This window comes from Diprion similis, chromosome 1, assembly GCF_021155765.1.
Source record: "Diprion similis isolate iyDipSimi1 chromosome 1, iyDipSimi1.1, whole genome shotgun sequence".
Classification (NCBI taxonomy): Eukaryota; Metazoa; Arthropoda; class Insecta; order Hymenoptera; family Diprionidae; genus Diprion; species Diprion similis.
The window spans coordinates 5,075,828-5,093,821 of record NC_060105.1 but is presented as its reverse complement, the minus strand read 5'-3'; the positions used below and the strand labels follow the sequence as shown (position 1 = coordinate 5,093,821).

The 17,994-nt window shown below is 34.4% G+C and overlaps 1 protein-coding gene across 1 annotated transcript in view; it reads left to right on the top strand.

Moving 5' to 3' along the window:
* The window catches only part of LOC124409964 (sestrin-3), a 110,127-nt gene that overhangs the window by 10,260 nt on the left and 81,873 nt on the right, over positions 1-17,994 (top strand). The window contains exon 4 of the mRNA XM_046887972.1: positions 17,937-17,966. Coding sequence (XP_046743928.1) covers positions 17,937-17,966 — 30 coding nt within the window. The remainder of the gene's footprint in view (positions 1-17,936; positions 17,967-17,994) is intronic.

Here is a 17,994-nt window from a genome sequence, read left to right as displayed (position 1 = left end):
GAAACGCATAGGCAAAGTAATTTGTAACTATCGAGTTTAATTCACAGCGGGGGAATAATAACTCTGTGGATATGTATCTTAAATGTGTCTAATTGTGTGTTAATTTGTGTCTAATAAATGAGATGCTCCCGGAATTTAAACTCTTGTTAGTTGATATTTAATAGGGACGTCTAACGAATTCCCTGATTATTATTCAATTAAAACACGTAAAAAACACTTGACGAAATATTATAATCATAAATTCGATAAAAAGGGTGGGTAAAAAAGAAATATGAAAAAATCAAATGCGCTCGATCTTACACTCAACCGAAAATGCCAATTTTTCGTCAGAATTTTTGTTTCTACGTAAACTAACTGTTTCATATGTAGCCCGTTGGAAAATCGATTTTTTTGTTGTTTTAAACACCCTAATGTATATATTATAATTTTGAAAATGCGCTTATTGCAGTATATCATGAAAACACTGTGTATCGGAAACTGTTTTATTTTTATGACGTCGCAGAATAAAAAAATTAAATAAAAACAAACAAACAAACGGAGTATCGCATGTAAGATCACTGATCCAAGACGAATCACACTTGGAATATTAGATCCCGGCCTTCTTTGCTTTCCGGATTTTTCCATCGTCCGTCTCTGCGTGTAGATATTGTTTACTATTTTAACAGTAGCTTACTTTTCCATCGTTTATTCATGCGCACTCGGTCACACGTGCATTTCACTTACATACGTATGTGACAATGTGACTCTTACGGTGATTACCGGCTATTCTGTACAAGAGTCGCTGTACAACGTCGCCGCAGCTGAAGAACTTCTCGCCTTTTCTTTCTTTATTTGTAGAGAAATTCGCTCCATTCGATGTTGTAAAGATACCTACGTTATAAAGGTACTTACGTATACGTACGTCGAATAGCTTGCGGCCGGTTGATTTACCGGCTACGACTAAAGCAAAGTTTCGTTTGAAAATCTTTGTACTTTTGTTCAACGAACGAGTCAATAATATCACGCCATGTGATGTAGGTTTGATATGCAAAAAGTTTGAATTTATACTGAATCCGATATATTCGTGAAACGATATACAGAATTTTGCTGCATCAAATTTACATACAAATGAAATTATATTACGTAGGCATACACGCGCGCGCGTGCAAATTTTACTCGAGTCAGTTATTTAGTCGGGAAAACTTTGCGGTGCAATATTTCTTTTTTCTTTAAATCATTTTCTTTCTATCAATATCCCATAAGAAAAATAACTTTGATTCCCCGGGAAGAGGTATAAAAATCTTGTAATTATCGCTTCGCGCGATCATTGAAACTGAATATAAGTAAACTGCAGGAAAAAAAAATAAAGTCTAAGAAATCGATAAGGCATATTATTAATACCTTGGTTAGACATCTTGAATTTCTGGATGAGTCCTCGCATTTTTCCATACCGTCAGAGGTACAACCTAAAAATGCTGAGCAATCGCAGCTGTAACGTGGGGGAAAAAACGAAAGGAAGTTAAGTTTTAGCCACCGCAAGTTTGCAATAAAAGTATGAATGAATTTGTTAATATACCGACGCTGATTGGTCGCGTCATTAATTTATTCGAAGTTATACGAAAATTAACAAGTGTGTGTGTGTGTGTATATATATACCTATATAAACACACACTTTATATTTATACCATTTCTGATTAGCAGTTAAATTGCATAATTTGCATCCGATGAATCATGAGACTTGATTAAAAAAAAAAGCCTCGTTACAATAAATAAATAAAATAAAACTAAATAAATAAATATAAGTTCAACGCTCTGCAGACGCAGCAAATCGAGTTTGTCCAGCCAGCAGTAAAAAATGCATGTTTCAATTATACGTACAAACCTGTAATATACAATGCTCGTCACAGAAAACGTCTTCGTATACCTACTATATCATAAACAGACGATAAATCAGTATAAATTTACGAACGGAAAAGAACTTTTGTTACAAGAAGAGATAAGAAAAGAAAAAAAAAGAATATTAAATATATTAAATAAAAATAAAGAACAACCAGCTGCTTTTACCTACACTATTGTAATATTATACTCGAAGAATGAAATTATATTATACGGTACAGGAATTTCCTGGCATAATAATATACGTATAAGTTTCTAACAAGGTAAAATAAAAAATTACAAAATCAGTCAAGCTATAGATGCGTAAAATTTACCTGCTGTAGAATAAAAAAAAAAAAAAAAAATCAGGTTCCAACAATTTTTCTTTAACGACGTAGCTCGTTTGTTTGTCGTTCGTAACTACTTTTCCTCTTGTGGATTCTCACTTTACTATATATCTATATATATTAGACTGTATCAAAAAAATTAACTATTTTTTTTTTAATGGTATACGGAAAATATTGTTCAAGGTGACGAAAAAGAAATACCATAAAAATTTCAGATTTTAATATTGATATTTAGATGTGCCTCATCGCAATTTTCCACTTTCCATAAGAATAACATGGCAAAAATGGTTCTTGCTCCTTGCGATTTTTATAACTAGATAACGACGCGTCGTACAGAAAATTCATAAACATGGTTTTGTAGGAAATTGAATGTTCTACAAAAAAGGTCCTTTGCTGATGTTTGACCTCAAATAACTTTTGAAGGAGTAGACTTATCGTAAAATGACAAGAGTCCTTTTTTGTAGAACGTTCAATTTCCTACAAAACCATGTTTATGAATTTTCTGTACGACGCTTCGTTATCTAGTTATAAAAATCGCAAAGAACAAGAACCATTTTTGCCATGTTAATCTTACGGAAAGTAGAAAATCGCGATGAGGCACCTCTAAATATCAATATTAAAATCTGAAATTTTTATGGTATTTCTTTTTCGTCATCTCGAACAATATTTTCAGTATACCATAAAAAAAAAAAAATAGTCAATTTTTTTGATACAGTCTAATATATACATATATATATATTAATATTATCTTCGCGCCAATAAATTCAGCTGCAGCTGCACGAGTTACTCTTACATTCATTATCTATACTATGAATACATATATATTTATAACGGAATAAAAAAGAGGCTCGTCTCTGAAAGTAGCCGTTCGCGTGGCCGCACAAACCGTCTTTGGCCTAATCGCATCTCGGCTCGAAGAGAAACCGGTCAATCAAAGCGTGGGCGCGTGACGTTATCGTCGCGACGCCGGCGTCGGCGGATCAAAGGGTGGGTGGTGGGGAGGGAGAGAGAGAGGGGGGGGGGGAGGACACACTTGTCGGCTTGTCCTAGAACCGCCTCATTGGCACGCTGAACGCGCACCGCGACACTTCGGTTCGGTTCAGTTCGGTTCTCGACTAGCTTCGTATTCGTCTTTGTCTTCTTCTTCTTCTTCTTTCGTCAAGTTCATCCCGCGGAGGAAGACGAGGAGGAGAAGGAGGAGGAGGAGGATAAGGATTCGAATGTCCGCGTTCATCGACTAGATCCGTTGATCGTGAACCTCCTCTGAGTATCGTAGTCGACAGTGATCTTTGTTGTGATCTCCGTTTCGCCGCTCCGTAACAATCAACGCGTTGTTAATTGTAAGGTTATTGATTTCAGTAAGTATATTTTTTTTTTTGCAAGGAAATCGAATCAACTTCTGTTCTCTAATTTTTACATCTGCAATTTTTACGATTTAGTTAATTGAAATTCAAAATTTTTTTTTTCCATATATATGTTAGGTTACGAAAGATGAAAGAAAAGAAAGAAAGAAAAGAAAGAGACAAAAATTGTGGGCTAACTATATCATTTTATTTACGATCTCTTGAAGCTGAATCGTTGCTGAACAGTATCAGTTTTCAATCTTTGCGGATTTAGGTATCGATATCTTATTCTAAGATCCCTTTTTTCCTTTTTATCCTTGTACTCGTTCCTCTTCCATTATTTTTGTCTCACTTAATTATCGTTCACCGGTACAGGATGTTTATTGAAATCGAAACGCGAATCAGTTTGCACTCGCGTTCTCATTTCGGATCGTATTTCCCTGCACGTTGTTGATTGTGTATAAGAATACCTTTTGTTTGTTTTATTATAATTTTGCTTCGAGTGTTCTTTTTCATCAGGTTACATCTTAATTCCACGGCAAGCGAATCCGAATCGAAATTCCTCTTTTTGAAACAGTTAAGGTTTCGTAGCGTAATTGATTTTGTATTTTTTTTTTTTTTTTTTTTTCTCAATTTCTATTTTATTTTTATATTCTTCTTTATCCACCAACTTTTCACGCCCGGCTTCTTTGTCTTTGTCGCCTTTCTTTATTCACCGTTTCAAACTTTAAACTCTCTGCAAACTCTCGAAACTCGCTGACGCAACTTGACACGTCGAGTCTTAGGCCGGATTTTCTTCCATAAATTCAGTGCTGCCTGTACCTAATACCTATCTAGAATTTTCGGAAAGTTTTATAAGTATTAATATAATATTGAAAATAATTTCAAAATCAAAGTAAAAAGTTAAATAAAAAGAAAAAAAAAAAAAAGAAAGAAAGTAAAAGAAAAGCAAAGCAATCTTATGCCGCGGTACAGTAAAGACGTGGAAAAGAGATTTATCTGTTGTTGCCTATATATCATTGGCACGTAGCCTCAGAGAGGAAATCATTTTGCAAAACACGTGGTAATATCGACCCGGCATCGTCGATTATGTTTCCAAGGCGGAAGCAGCAGCTGTTGCGCACCTCGATCAATCCGCTGTATATATATATATAATAAGAAACTCGAGGCATCGATCCGCCTACAAATGAACCAGTGCAGTCATGTAGGATTGATTATTCACATTGTCAACGCGATATTATAACATATTTATTTATTTACAAATTATCGTACAATACAAGTTTTTTTTTTTCACATCCCCTCGTACAAATTTTGTCGTTTTTATATCATGCACATACCTAAATAATATCCAACTCCGATTAATTTCACGGGGAAGAATTTAGTAACGTTACACTAACAATGCATTCATTAACAAAATGTAGTAATATTTTTAAAAGCCAACTCCTTTAAAGTCATTCAGATAACGATTGCAAAGTAACGATTCTTTCCCCGATGTTTCGTTTTCGTTGCGTTAAAGTTGTTACTAACTTCAGCCTTGTAATATTTGATTGAACAAAAAACCAAGAAGAGGGGGGGGGGGGGGGGGGGACAAAAAAAGTCAAAAAAATTTGCAAGCTTTGCATCGCTGTAAGTTCAGAGTCCGGATAATAAAACGGTAAAACGCATATTACAGAAGTACTTACGCAAAAGGTGGGGTACAAAGTGCATCTACGCTGATGCATCACGTATGCGCCAACGATGCGATATATGTAGTGTATAAGTCATAAAATAAGGGATTACGTTCAATTTACCTGTTCAACGATGAGGTTACATATTAAGGCCATTTAGTACTCTTACCTACCCTTACCGACCGAGCAAACTGGCCCTCTTTCTTTTTTTGTTGCGAGATGTGAGTAACTTTCCTGAATTCAGTTACGATAGAGCGACGCACCGTCGATATTTGAAGCCTTTCCGTTCGTTTGTTTATCTAATAGAGGAAGAAAGGGTGAGTTTGCTCGGTCGGTAAAGGTAGGAATACTACATCGCCTTAAAGAAGTAAATACGGGCAAGCTATGATAGGCCAAGTGGCAGGTTGATAAAATCAATAAAAACCGTCGAAAAATGTTGGTAGAGGTTATATCGTTTTAAATGGTTTACGGGGCGCCATTAGCAAGGTCGGGAACGATTTCCGGCGTGAGTGCAAAGGTAGAAAAAAAAAAAAAAAATTGTTTTTCCGTCAATATCTCGTTTTCTTACATGCCGCACGGCCAAAATGGTTCGGTACGAAATTTGAAGGCGATAAAATTCTCTAGATAATACAGTTGCGCGTCATTTTTTCGTAGCAATAGTTGCCCGCAGTTTGGCGATTTCTTACGAATCGATTTTTTCTAAACAAATTCCAGTTTTTAAATTAACCAATTATTTCCTGTTTGGCCTAAGAATATGTGATGTAAAAAATATTTACCAGCTCCTTTATAATTATTATATATATATATATATACATTTCATTTTTTTTTTCTTTCTTCTTTCAAGGGCGGGGGTTGCTTATTTTTTCTCCTACTTTATTTTTCTTCACTTTTCCTCGTATTATACACTACACCGTGCTGTACTTTCGTGAATTATATCTCTCATGATTCGCGTGACGGAGGTTCATTTTCAAATATACATACACACTGCTCATCGTACCTGTACGTAGGTGTAACGCACTTGTACATATATATTTCATACATATAGGTGTGTCATGTAACTTTGTCCCTTCGAGCGTAGGTTGGTCCGTAGGACGATTTTAATCGATCCTATAGCTGTTCGCGTTTCGTCCATGGTTTCTTGTTTCGTTAGCACCTCCTTATTTAGTCGCTTGTTAATTACTCGTATATTTTTTTCTATCGTTATTGTGATTTTGTTCGAATTTAAAAAAAAAGACATTCTCTCTCTTACTTTCTCATGTTCGATATTTATAGTAAGTTTACTTGTATATATATATATATATATATACATATATATGTTAAACATTCGATCTTGAAGTATTTTCGTATAATCTCATTATAATATCTTAAAATATTGCTCAAGTAATCAATTGAGCCACGCGATGTTGGCTGATAAAATTGACAAAATCTACGAAAAGTTACTTACAGACGATATAATAATCTATGTTCGTTTAACACGTGAAATAATGGGAGAAAATTGATTTTTCTCAACAACTGGAATCCAATTTGACTCTTGAAAATTTTCTCATATTAGTTTACGAGGCTTTTAAACACTTCGATCTATCAGTCGCATGTAAATAAATCAATTCAGTGTTAATCACGGTTCGGATTGATTACTTTATAAAAGTCGTAATCTTTATTTTACGCATTTAAACTCTGCACGCAATTAGCAGTACATGTTAAAAAAACATCGACCTAATTGCATGAAAATTAAATCGTTTCCAGACATGCGGATGCGCGATGATTTTAAAATACTTTTGAAAAATTGTTGCGTAGTGCTTCTAGTGATAAATAATATCGAGCGATTATTTACTCCACATATCAATGAGACGAGGTGTGTTTTCCCCTGTACACGTAACTTATATTTATAATACATCGAGTAACTCTGCATTTATCATCGTACGATCGATTCATTAATCGTCGCATTACCCGCCTTAAACTTTCCGAGCGTCAAACTGTTATTTCCGGTCATTTGAACGTTATCTCATTTTACGTAACAGTAATTGAATGTCAAGAGAATAGCCAACTTTTTTTTGTAACTTTTCGCTCTGAGAAAGTAACTAATTTTTTTTTTATATACACCCACGTTATACCTGTTGCATTATTATTGCAGATTGATTACTGCATCCTATATACTTTAATTTCCATTTCTCAATTGTTTATTCTTTGCTTTTTTTTTTGCTCTTTGTTTTTACTTTTTTTGTTATCATACTAGTATAGTATTTTTATATTGTTGCATAAATTTAGCGTAGCGATGAGAAAATTTGTAATTGTTAACCGTACATTAGCTGCAGATCATCATCCTTATACTAGATTATACCGCATATCTATTTCGGCAAGAATTTTATTGTAATCTATGAACATGCTCGAACCAGGTTTACCTACATACCTACAACGTATCAACTCGTGTTTACTCACCTCCCGCTATCTCCTGGCACCTATAGTAATATTAATAATGAGGTGATAAGGAAGAATAATTCCTTGGTCAGGGTCAAGTTTAATTCGATATTACACACGATAAGAGCTTCGTTTCAGGGCCGAATCAATTTTCACCTACGCACTGTTATACAAATGTGTATGCATGTATTGTACCAACGTTTATCGACATTCCTTATGCGTCTGATTGTAGGTTTTACCTATAAACTATACCACCAACTATAAGATATATGTGTGGAGGTATATACGTGGATGTTATATATATATATATATGTATATACATACTTATAGCTAACAGAATATTCCGTCTCATTACTCTAATGGTTTTTCAATATCTCGACGAGCAACGTTATAAAAACGATTAACTTTCTCTCCGAAACTCCTCGCGGATATATACATCAGATATATATACATTAGGGTGGCGCAAGAAAACAGACTATTTTTTTTTTGAGTCTCGTGTGACAAAATGTTAGTTTTTGATGTTTTAAGAGCCCGCTCCAAAGGACAGTTCAAAAAAAAAAAAAATTTTAAGAGGTCGCTTCAAATTTTTTAAAACGTCAGAAATCTTCAAAAATTGATTTTTTTTTGAAATTTTTTTTCTCGTTACGGTATAATTTTATAGACAAAAAAAAAAATGAGTTTCCGAAAGTTTCAGTTCAAAATTTGTATTTTGAAAGGTTGCTTATAATTATTTTTCAATTTTTTGGTGCATTTCTTTAGATCTTTTCGAGCGACCTTTTAATATTCATATTAAAATTTCATAAATTTTTTTTCTCTCATTCAGTAAGAAAGAATCGATAAAAATACACCACGACATGAATTAAAAATCAAACAAAACACTGAAAATACAATTTTTTGACGATTTTTGACATTTTTAAAAATTTTGAGCAAATCCTTTATCCTTTATAATTTATCGAAAAAGCAAGTCTTACTTGTCACTTTATTTACTTTTTCTTTCATCATTTCTTCTCTTCCATGACAGATTCCATCTCACGATGGTACACTCAGGTGTTGCTCGTATATATCTCGTGCGAAACGTAGGTACAGAGTCTAGCGCTCAAGTGGCTTTACGGATCGATCTTGGGCCACTTAACCTCAATAATTACAGTCCGTGCATCGCGTCCTCGGTTTGTAGATGTAATAATATACAGGTATAGTACGTACTTACGTTTGTAACGGTGATGGTACAACAACTATAACGGCAATTGACGATAATGCAATGACGTCAAAAATACCAACGCCGTGGAGAATTTTTAGGATCAATTATACGTCTCTACTCTATCAGTGTCCTACCAATTGTTGTAATCATGCCACAGAAGTTTATTTTATGGATCATTATTCGGCAGAGGATAACGCGACTGATTTGTACGATTGGGATTGGCTGTATAATTATGTTACGTTTGTTATTGCAAAAATATTCCAAGTAAAGAAAAATGTAGAAAAAATCTGACGATATTCTTATCATATGTAATTATAAATATTATAATTTTGTAAGTTTAAAAATACGATACGGATCAACATACAACTTTCTTCGTTCATTCGTTATTCTTTTCTAAGACATATTATTATACACCTGAATGTGTCAGTTTTTATTTTATAATCTTTAAGTACGTTTAAATATCTCTTGAGTTATTCATATTTAAAGGTGGAAACATCCGGGGAAGCAAGGCTGCAGTCAATCCTCTCTCGAAGCAACTCAAATTCGCGTCTTTACGTCGGCTCGCATTTCCCTCCTTTCTTCCTTTCTTCTCTCCTTCCTCTCCTCTCCTCTGCATCTGCAAGATCCAATTCACTCGCCTCGCTATTGAGCTCTTCTTGAGACAATCCTATCTCGTTTTGCCACGTCGCGTACTATACGCGATATACAGGAATTCACGTGCTGAGAATAAAGTCTTTGAATTTTGTCTTTTTTTTTTTTTTCCATGCAGTGTGAAATGGGTAAAGATTTCGTCAAAGGCTGTGCCAATAATCGACTTTCTTTTGTCACTTTTTTCATAATATAGTCGCGAATTATACCGTAGTAGGTATGTTATATATATATAATTGCAATTATTTTGTGTTTTAAAATCGAGGGTGAAAAACGTTGCGACGCGATATTTTTTTCCTTCGTTTATTTACCGATGTAATCGCGCGCTCTTTCCTTTTAACGAGGACGAATTATAACCTGCGTGTATGTATACCTGTATATAGAGTACAAGTATATATGGAGTATTCCACGCCAGATCAGTCAGATTATCTTGAAGGAGATAATCACTGTATAGAAAATGCGATTTTGTGCTTAAAATTGAAAAAACTGATTGAATTAAAACATCAATGATTTTCAAAATAATCTTAAATAAATGAGTATTTCGAAACAAAAATTTTGACCTCCTCATTGTTTCGAATCTCTTTATTTTTTAGGAATTTATAGATAAATGAAAAAAACAATGGAGAATTTTTTTTTACGAAAATCCTAATGGGTGCATTTTTTGTGATAAAAATTTCAACAAACTCAAAATGAAAGAAAAATATTGGCAAATTTAAAAATGCAAATGGAATACCCCATACAAATATACCTACCTGCAGATTTTTACGAGCGAACGTTTTTACTTCCTTCTTTTTTCATCCCCCTCCTATTTCACTCTGGAAAGCTCAAAGCATTACGTCGCAGGTGAGAGAGCCGAGTTTCATATTCGAATATTCTCCTAGTAGTCCGTTGTAGACAGACGGTGAACGTTTAAGCTCTTTAATTAAATTCTTCAGTCTGAAAACGTATCTCTGCAAGCTTCAAGCCACCCGCTACAGGCAATTCAAGTCTCTTAAGTCCTTTTCCTCGTTTAGGTTGGATCGTTTCGCCGTTCACGTATAGTAATATAAACGTGAATAAACAAATCTTGATACGCGTTGCAGTTTTTACGAAATAATATCGGAGTGTAACGTTTAATTTTTATTTTTTTTTTTTGTTTTTATTTTATATATATTTTTGAATAAATTTACAGACAAATTTTTCGCATTTACCAATTTACAGGAAACATTATTTTACTAGTTCCGCCAGAGTATTATATGTATGAGGAGACTCGACGTTGTAAGGCTCGTACGATTCTCTCCTCGAAATAATACCTACGCCAGCCAGGGCTCTAGGCGTTTAATATAATTTCACGTTGAATATCGTTTAAAATTTAAATTCCTTCTCTGATTTAAATAATCATTCGAGCTCGCCAAGCGTTGAAACAGCATTTTTAACCCTCGGGGAAAATTTATACACACCGGCGATAGATTTTTTGAAGGTGTTAATTAAAATCTATATTTCTTATTACAACAACTTATTCGAGATACGATAATTTATTATCCTGCACAGGAATTGAAATCTACATAGTAAAAAGGGGGTGAAATTCAATTAGAATAATATTGACAATTAATGATCGAACATTGAATTCGAAAATGATCAACTTTAGACGTCTAATATATATTTTTGTATTTCCTTTCTCCATGCTGTACGATTCTTTAAAATGTAGAAAATTACTCTCCGTGTAAGACAATTCAGGAGGTTTAGTGTGAAAAGGGTACAAGTGACGAAAAATATGGTTTTTGGAGGAATTAACAAATTTCTTTCTACCTTCGTGTTTTGAGAGAATGGCTAATCCTGATCTTCCCTCAGTTTCTCAAAATTGGAGCGTTTATTCATTCATTTGGTAATTGAGTTTAAGCAAAATTGAACTGAAAGAAAAATTGGACCATTTTAACCTACGATATAGACATCTGGTGTTTAATTTTGTAATAATTTTCATGAAAAGCCTAAGTTTGTTAGTAAAGTTGGAATGAAATGAGTCGTGGAAAATGCAGTTTATTTTCGGAAAAACATCAGGGAATTTAACGTTTCATTGATTCATGATGGGTATAACACAAATTCTTCATTAAGTGTACGATGCAATTTAATTCAACGACGCATTAGCATTTCTAAATCAACATTTCCTATATATTTTCACGGTTGCGAAAGTACAGGTGAAAGTATCATACAATACGTATAACAAAGCGCACGTCGAAAGAACAGGTTGATAATTATTCCGTCCAAGGATACATCCAGGTGTCGTTTTATTGACTCTTCTTTTCTATTCCTTTCATTTTTCTTCGTACACCATATAGCTAACACAGTTGCGATTAGAATTACACAGAGAGAATAAAAGCGCAGATTTAATTGAAAACTGCAGGAAAAGCGGGACACGTCAAGTGTTTTTTTGTTAATAAAGTATACTTACTTCGTAGAATGTAGAATTTATTCTATATAGAAACACTGAAAACCATTGTGTGCAGACTAAAATCTGCTAAATTTATAGTAAAAAATTTAATTGACGTAGGTGATTTTTTTTTTCTTTTGCTTCGCCAAAAAATCCGGACGTGTAATTTTTGTCCTGCAGTCTTGAGTAAAACCTGCTTTTTTCTTCTTCTTCTTCTTCTTCTCCTTCTTCTCCTTCTCTCCGTATATTCCTGCGCATTTTCATTTCCATTCAAAAGTTGAGTGTAGTTTTTTCGATAATAATATCTAATGTTATAGATTGAATAAAGTGTGCACCGCAAATGATGACTCAAAACTTGAACTGCGCGATGATAAACGAGTATCATCTACTTTTGTTTCTTAGTAACGAACCCGCGGACAATGTACGGAGATTAACATCTTCGTAATGTGCACATAACTTCATTGTGTATACATATAATTTTTCCACTTGTTATTGTACTCTGAAGATGATTTTCCTCCTTATACATGCTAATTATACATACATCATACGTATGATAATTGCTACGCGTTGCGAACAGAAATGAAAAAGAAAGGAAAATAGAAGAAAAGAAAATGCAATAAATAATATTTTTATTTCTCGATATACTTTATTATCCCCTAAAAACACGTCTTATTCTTATTAACGCGATGCTCTGAAGATTCGTTCTCTTTATATTTTCTTCACTATAATTTTATTCCATTTGCCATTTTTTCGTTATCATCCCAATGGAATTTTACAGGAATTATTCGTTCGCTGTATTTCGTATGATGTATCATTATGCGGGCGCCCTCGGCCATCCGGCCGTATATATGTATACATGAACATACGTTGCCAATTTGAAATTCTAATGATCACGCCGTTTTACGTTATACATATAGCGCGTATTTTTCCACACACTTTTATATATATACCTTCGTCGTTACAACGACAATTCGCTTCTGCTGCACGTCATCTGTCTACGTACCTAGGCATGTATGTACCAGCTGTAATAAAACGAACATTACGCTGATACCGCGGACAAAACGGAAGTAAAAGAAAACGAGGTAATAGAAAGAAAAGAACAAAAAAAAAAGACAACGAGCAACCGCAAAAATCAACAACGTCACCAACCGAACTTTATTATTCGTATTCTGAAACTCTTTTACCTTTGATCTCACGTGCTTTGAATTTCTGTTTATAATTAATGGCGTTGTATGTATATATATATATATATATATATATATATATATATATACATATATATATATGTTGTATGTAGGAAAAAGTAAATGTTTGTGTAAAAGCTAATAAGAGAAATTAATGTATCCATATTTATCAATTATTTAACTCGATATGTTATCACTTGCACTTATTTGTGGTTTTGTTGTGGATAGTAACCTATCTCAACCTATAACTAATCGAAGTTACAAGAGACGAAGGAGAAACTGTACCCGCAGGGTGGGGGGATATATATTCTATTTTAATTATTAATAACCAATCCACTTCGGTGTAGAGTGATTTTTGGAATTTGACTAAAGGTGAACTGAAAGCAAAATCACCTGATTTTTATCATTTTTAACTTCTAATTCTCCCGTCCAGGCAAATATTCAAGATAAATTCTCTTTCTTTCTTTCTTTCTTTCTTTATTGTCGACGCTGATCGATGACGCTTGTTTATTTTACTCTACTCCGTACTGTTATTAAATCTATATATGTATTCTACTGCTGATGCTGATGCTGCAGAGTTGAAAGGTCATGTAATCGGGTTGGTGAATTGAATGTTTCTCAGCATCAATTTCTATACGTAACGCCTTCACACGTCAATTCCAGATGCGATTGTGCACGCGTATTATAATATATAACATAATATGAACTTCGACCCCTTATCGCCTGGGCTGTATGTGTATGTAATCCGCAACCCCGGAGCATCTTTTTTTGATACATGTTATATATTTTGTATTACTCAGCGTGCGAATCTGCCGTCATACACGCTATTTTTCGCTTGCTAATTAGTCATTGACTTCTGCATTGACGTCTGCAACTTCCATTTTGACGAGATCTTTTTTTTTTTCATTTTCAAACTCACGAAATTATTTCTCTTATTCGAGTCGATGAAAAACTTGCCGGATTCACAGTCCAGTTGAACATGTACATACATGCTGTTATATCTGTTGTTACAATAGTTGTGTCATGGGTAAAGAATCATGTTATTTGGTTTAGCCTCATATCGGCAGATACGTTCTAAATCTGACAGTGTGGTATGTTTTATTTTTCAGGCAGCATCCTATCGCCTGTAAAGGAGAAAAAAGAAGACGAAGAAGAAGGAAAAAAGGCTATAGAAAGATCGAGCAACATATTATAATATGAAATAAGAAAGTCTGAGCCTAACATAATTATCAGTCATTTTCCTCCCCCTTCCATCCTGGCGGAGGAGATCTCGACTCAACTCCCTGACTTCGATAAGAAGATATATTAAAGAAGAAGAAGAAGAAGAAGAAGAAGAAGTAGAAGAAAAGAATCAAGAAACAGACAATTTTTGTACAACTTGCGGAAAATCTTATCTCCAAATAATCTTTTCCGGAGTATAAAAAAAAAAAAAAAAGAGAAAGAAGAAGAAAGAGATAGCGAGAGGCTGAGGCTGTAAGTTTGGCGGAAATCTTTGCCTTAAGCCTTAAGATCGAGAGAAGGTAATTCTACGAACCGTTTCAAAGGATGATTAGCAGAATGCTGGTTCAAGAACCGGGATGGAAGTTGGACAGAAAGGGTTCGTCCCTTTTTCTACGCAGGGACAGCACTCAGCTGAGATCGGGGCGCGTCAGGTTCAAGTGCGACGTCGAGATCCGTGAATTCGAACGTGACGAGGAGCTGATGATGGACGGCAACGAATCTGCAGAGCCGGCTGCAAGTCCTTTAGCGATGTGCGCCAGCTGCTTCGCCGCCCTTTGCGTCACGGTTATCCTCCCCTGGCTTTTGATCGGGGGTTAATGACGGAAGGGAGGGAAGATGAGAGTGAAAGAAAGCAAGAGGAAGAAAAAAAGAACAACGACAACAAAAAACAAGGAAGGATAAATTTGGAAAATCAGGGAGGAAAAAGCCCGACGAGTTGCGTTTTTTTTTTTTTTTTATAAAAACCTCTTGCCGAAAATTGCTGGAAAAAATATTTTTCTCGGCGGTATGATATTGAACGGTGTTTGCATATCGCCGAAAGCTTTTGCGAACGGATTCGTTGGACGAGGTGATTCGAATTATATGATTTGTATACGCTTTTCGGCAGTTCGGCTGAAAGCACGAAGAGCTCTCTTGAAAGCTCATTTTGGAGAATATTTTCAAGCCCATCCTTCCTCGCGACGGGGCGGCTGCTGAATCTGTTATAAGCATAAACCTCTGGCGAAATAACGCTAAATCGAATTTATTTCTCCCTTCTCGTGTCTGGCTGTGTGTCAATACAGGGTAGAGAGAAAATTCTTCGCTTACTCTCCGCGCGTATAATGTAAGGTATATATATATATATACATATTATACAGGTTTGTTTTCTCTCGTATGTTTTCTGCATCTTCGCAAACCCTTCTTCTTCCCATTATTCTTATTCCTCTCACGATACGTTCAGGACGTTACAAGCAATGGAAATTATTTTCGTGCGCAGGGATGCAGCCTTTTTTTTTTTTTTTCTTGTATTTATTACTTTGAGAAAACATATTTATTATATACCTACGTAACGTATATATATATATATGTATGTAATAGACTTCGCGTATGACTGGTTTTCCTTTGACGAAATCTTAAACGGTGAATCGTAGAACGTCGATTTCAAGTTTCAAACTCTCGGGGATCCGGAATGATCTGATCGTAAAATTTACATTCCTGTCTCTGTTATTGTAATTTTTGTTTACGTGTAATATACGTTAGATACATATTATTCGATCTGCAATTTAGACGCTTATTCGGATTCCAGCGTCGCGTCAGCGATGCTAAAATAATAACTAAATTTGCCAAAGAAGCATTAAAACGATTGCGTGTCACGGATCATGCAAATTCAATTCCCTAACACAGCATTATTTACGGTTATAATTTTACGAATTTGTATAGTTATATAAGCTAACGTTTTATACCAATGAATGTATATATATATATATATATATCTCGTGTGTATATATACATATATATTACACATACATATGTATAATTGTCCTGGCGGGAAGTTGCAGGGATTAATAGGTATTAACAAGTATTTCGTAAATTTATGTATGTGTGTATATCGAACAATTAAATTTAAGCAATCAAACGACGGGTGTAAATATATTTTTTAATAAAAACTTTGAAAATACGTGTAAATTATTGAATAAATTTAATATCGTGGATATATAGCTGTACAACATATGTATACATATGTAATAATCGATTGTTGCATATAAATGAGTGACTATTTTTTCTCGCTATTATATATAAAAAAAAAAAAAAAAAAAAAAAAATGACAAATGAAAAAGTTCCGGCAAATTTCGCGCGAAATGAAAATCTTTCACGTTCATTTCTGCGAATCGAATAAATACCCTCGTACGTAAAGCGGTTTCCATAATATGTATATATCATTCTACAAGCTCGCTGTACGAAACCTGTTTTATCCTGAGATATACCGTTCGTAAAATTCTCAAACCATCCGCAGTGTAAACTAGCAACAATTGATGGATGGTACGAAGGAGTTCCGAGTCGTTCGACGATAATTGGTAGTTCGCAGTTGGTAAGAGTTTTTTCTCTGTCGGTAAGAACAGCTTTTTTTTTTTTGTTACCGACCGAGTATTTATAGGCAAGTTCTACTATCTTACTACGAGGTGCCGTCGCTATTACAGACTTAAAAAGAAAAAACGAAAGGAAAAGAAGAGCAAAAAGAAGCAAGAAACGTGAAACGACAAATGCACTTTCGATAAATGCAATACGATCGACTATCCAAGGTTGCATAAACCGACTTGCAAGCACATACCCTGTTATATTGACGTTGAGCCTACGCGATGCGCGTGTAAATAAGCCCGAGCCTTTGGTATATAAATACACATTTCAACATAAATACAATGTTGCAGCTGCTGGATTGATTGCACGAACTCCTTTCATGCATTTATTTGTTCAATCCCCTTCCCCCCTAAACCACATTTCTGTACAAATATTTTGTCGCCTACAAGAACACGTCTGAGAATAAAACGCGTTTTCTATTACAGATTGCAGCAATCAATTGATTTATTTTTTGATTTTGTTTGATCTCGTCTAAGAATAAATTCATCCTTTCGAATATCAAGGCATTCTTGATCTCGTACCTGGAATTGTAAAATAATATTTTAGACACGCGAGGCAGCTAATTATTCGTATAATTTCTCAATTTTTTTTTTCCGTAAATTTTTATAAATTTGAGAGTTACACACGCGCGTGATCTATACGAATGCGTGTCTATGAACTAATAGTGTTTGCCTGTATAATATTATATATATATATACCTAACGATAATTAAGATCGCGCTTGTTCTCGGAAATAACTATCGCTTTTGTAACATAACAATGTTTCATGCGAAACTTGCGTAGGTGTGGATAAAACGCTGATATACATATATGTGTAACTGACTCGTATCGTTTTCTTTCTTGCGTTTCTTGCTTCTTATTGAGATTTTATTTTATTCTCTTTTTTTTCCTTTACATTTTTGCAACGCGATAAAAGATCGAATTGTTCTCATCGCCTATTATCTATTCCTTCGGTATTTTCAATTTTTATTTTTCTCGTAGGTAATAATCAGGGCGAGAAAATTTATGCGATATTAAAGTTTACAATTTACAACGCGTCCATATTTGTATTTATTTTATTACTATCTAAGATCTCGTCTTTTTTTTGAAAGCATTGCAATTTGCAATACTTTTCAAATACCATTTACACGCAATACGTTATGATTGTAAACAAAAAAAAAATAGAAAAAAACGAAAAAACGGTATAGGCAGTAAAATTTTCGACATTCCACATTTTATCAGTCGAATTAATCCTGTGCTTCTTCTTTTGTTTGTTTCAGCTACCGGATCTGGGAAATCACGATGATAGGGTGAGTGTAGAAAAAAAAAAATACAAAT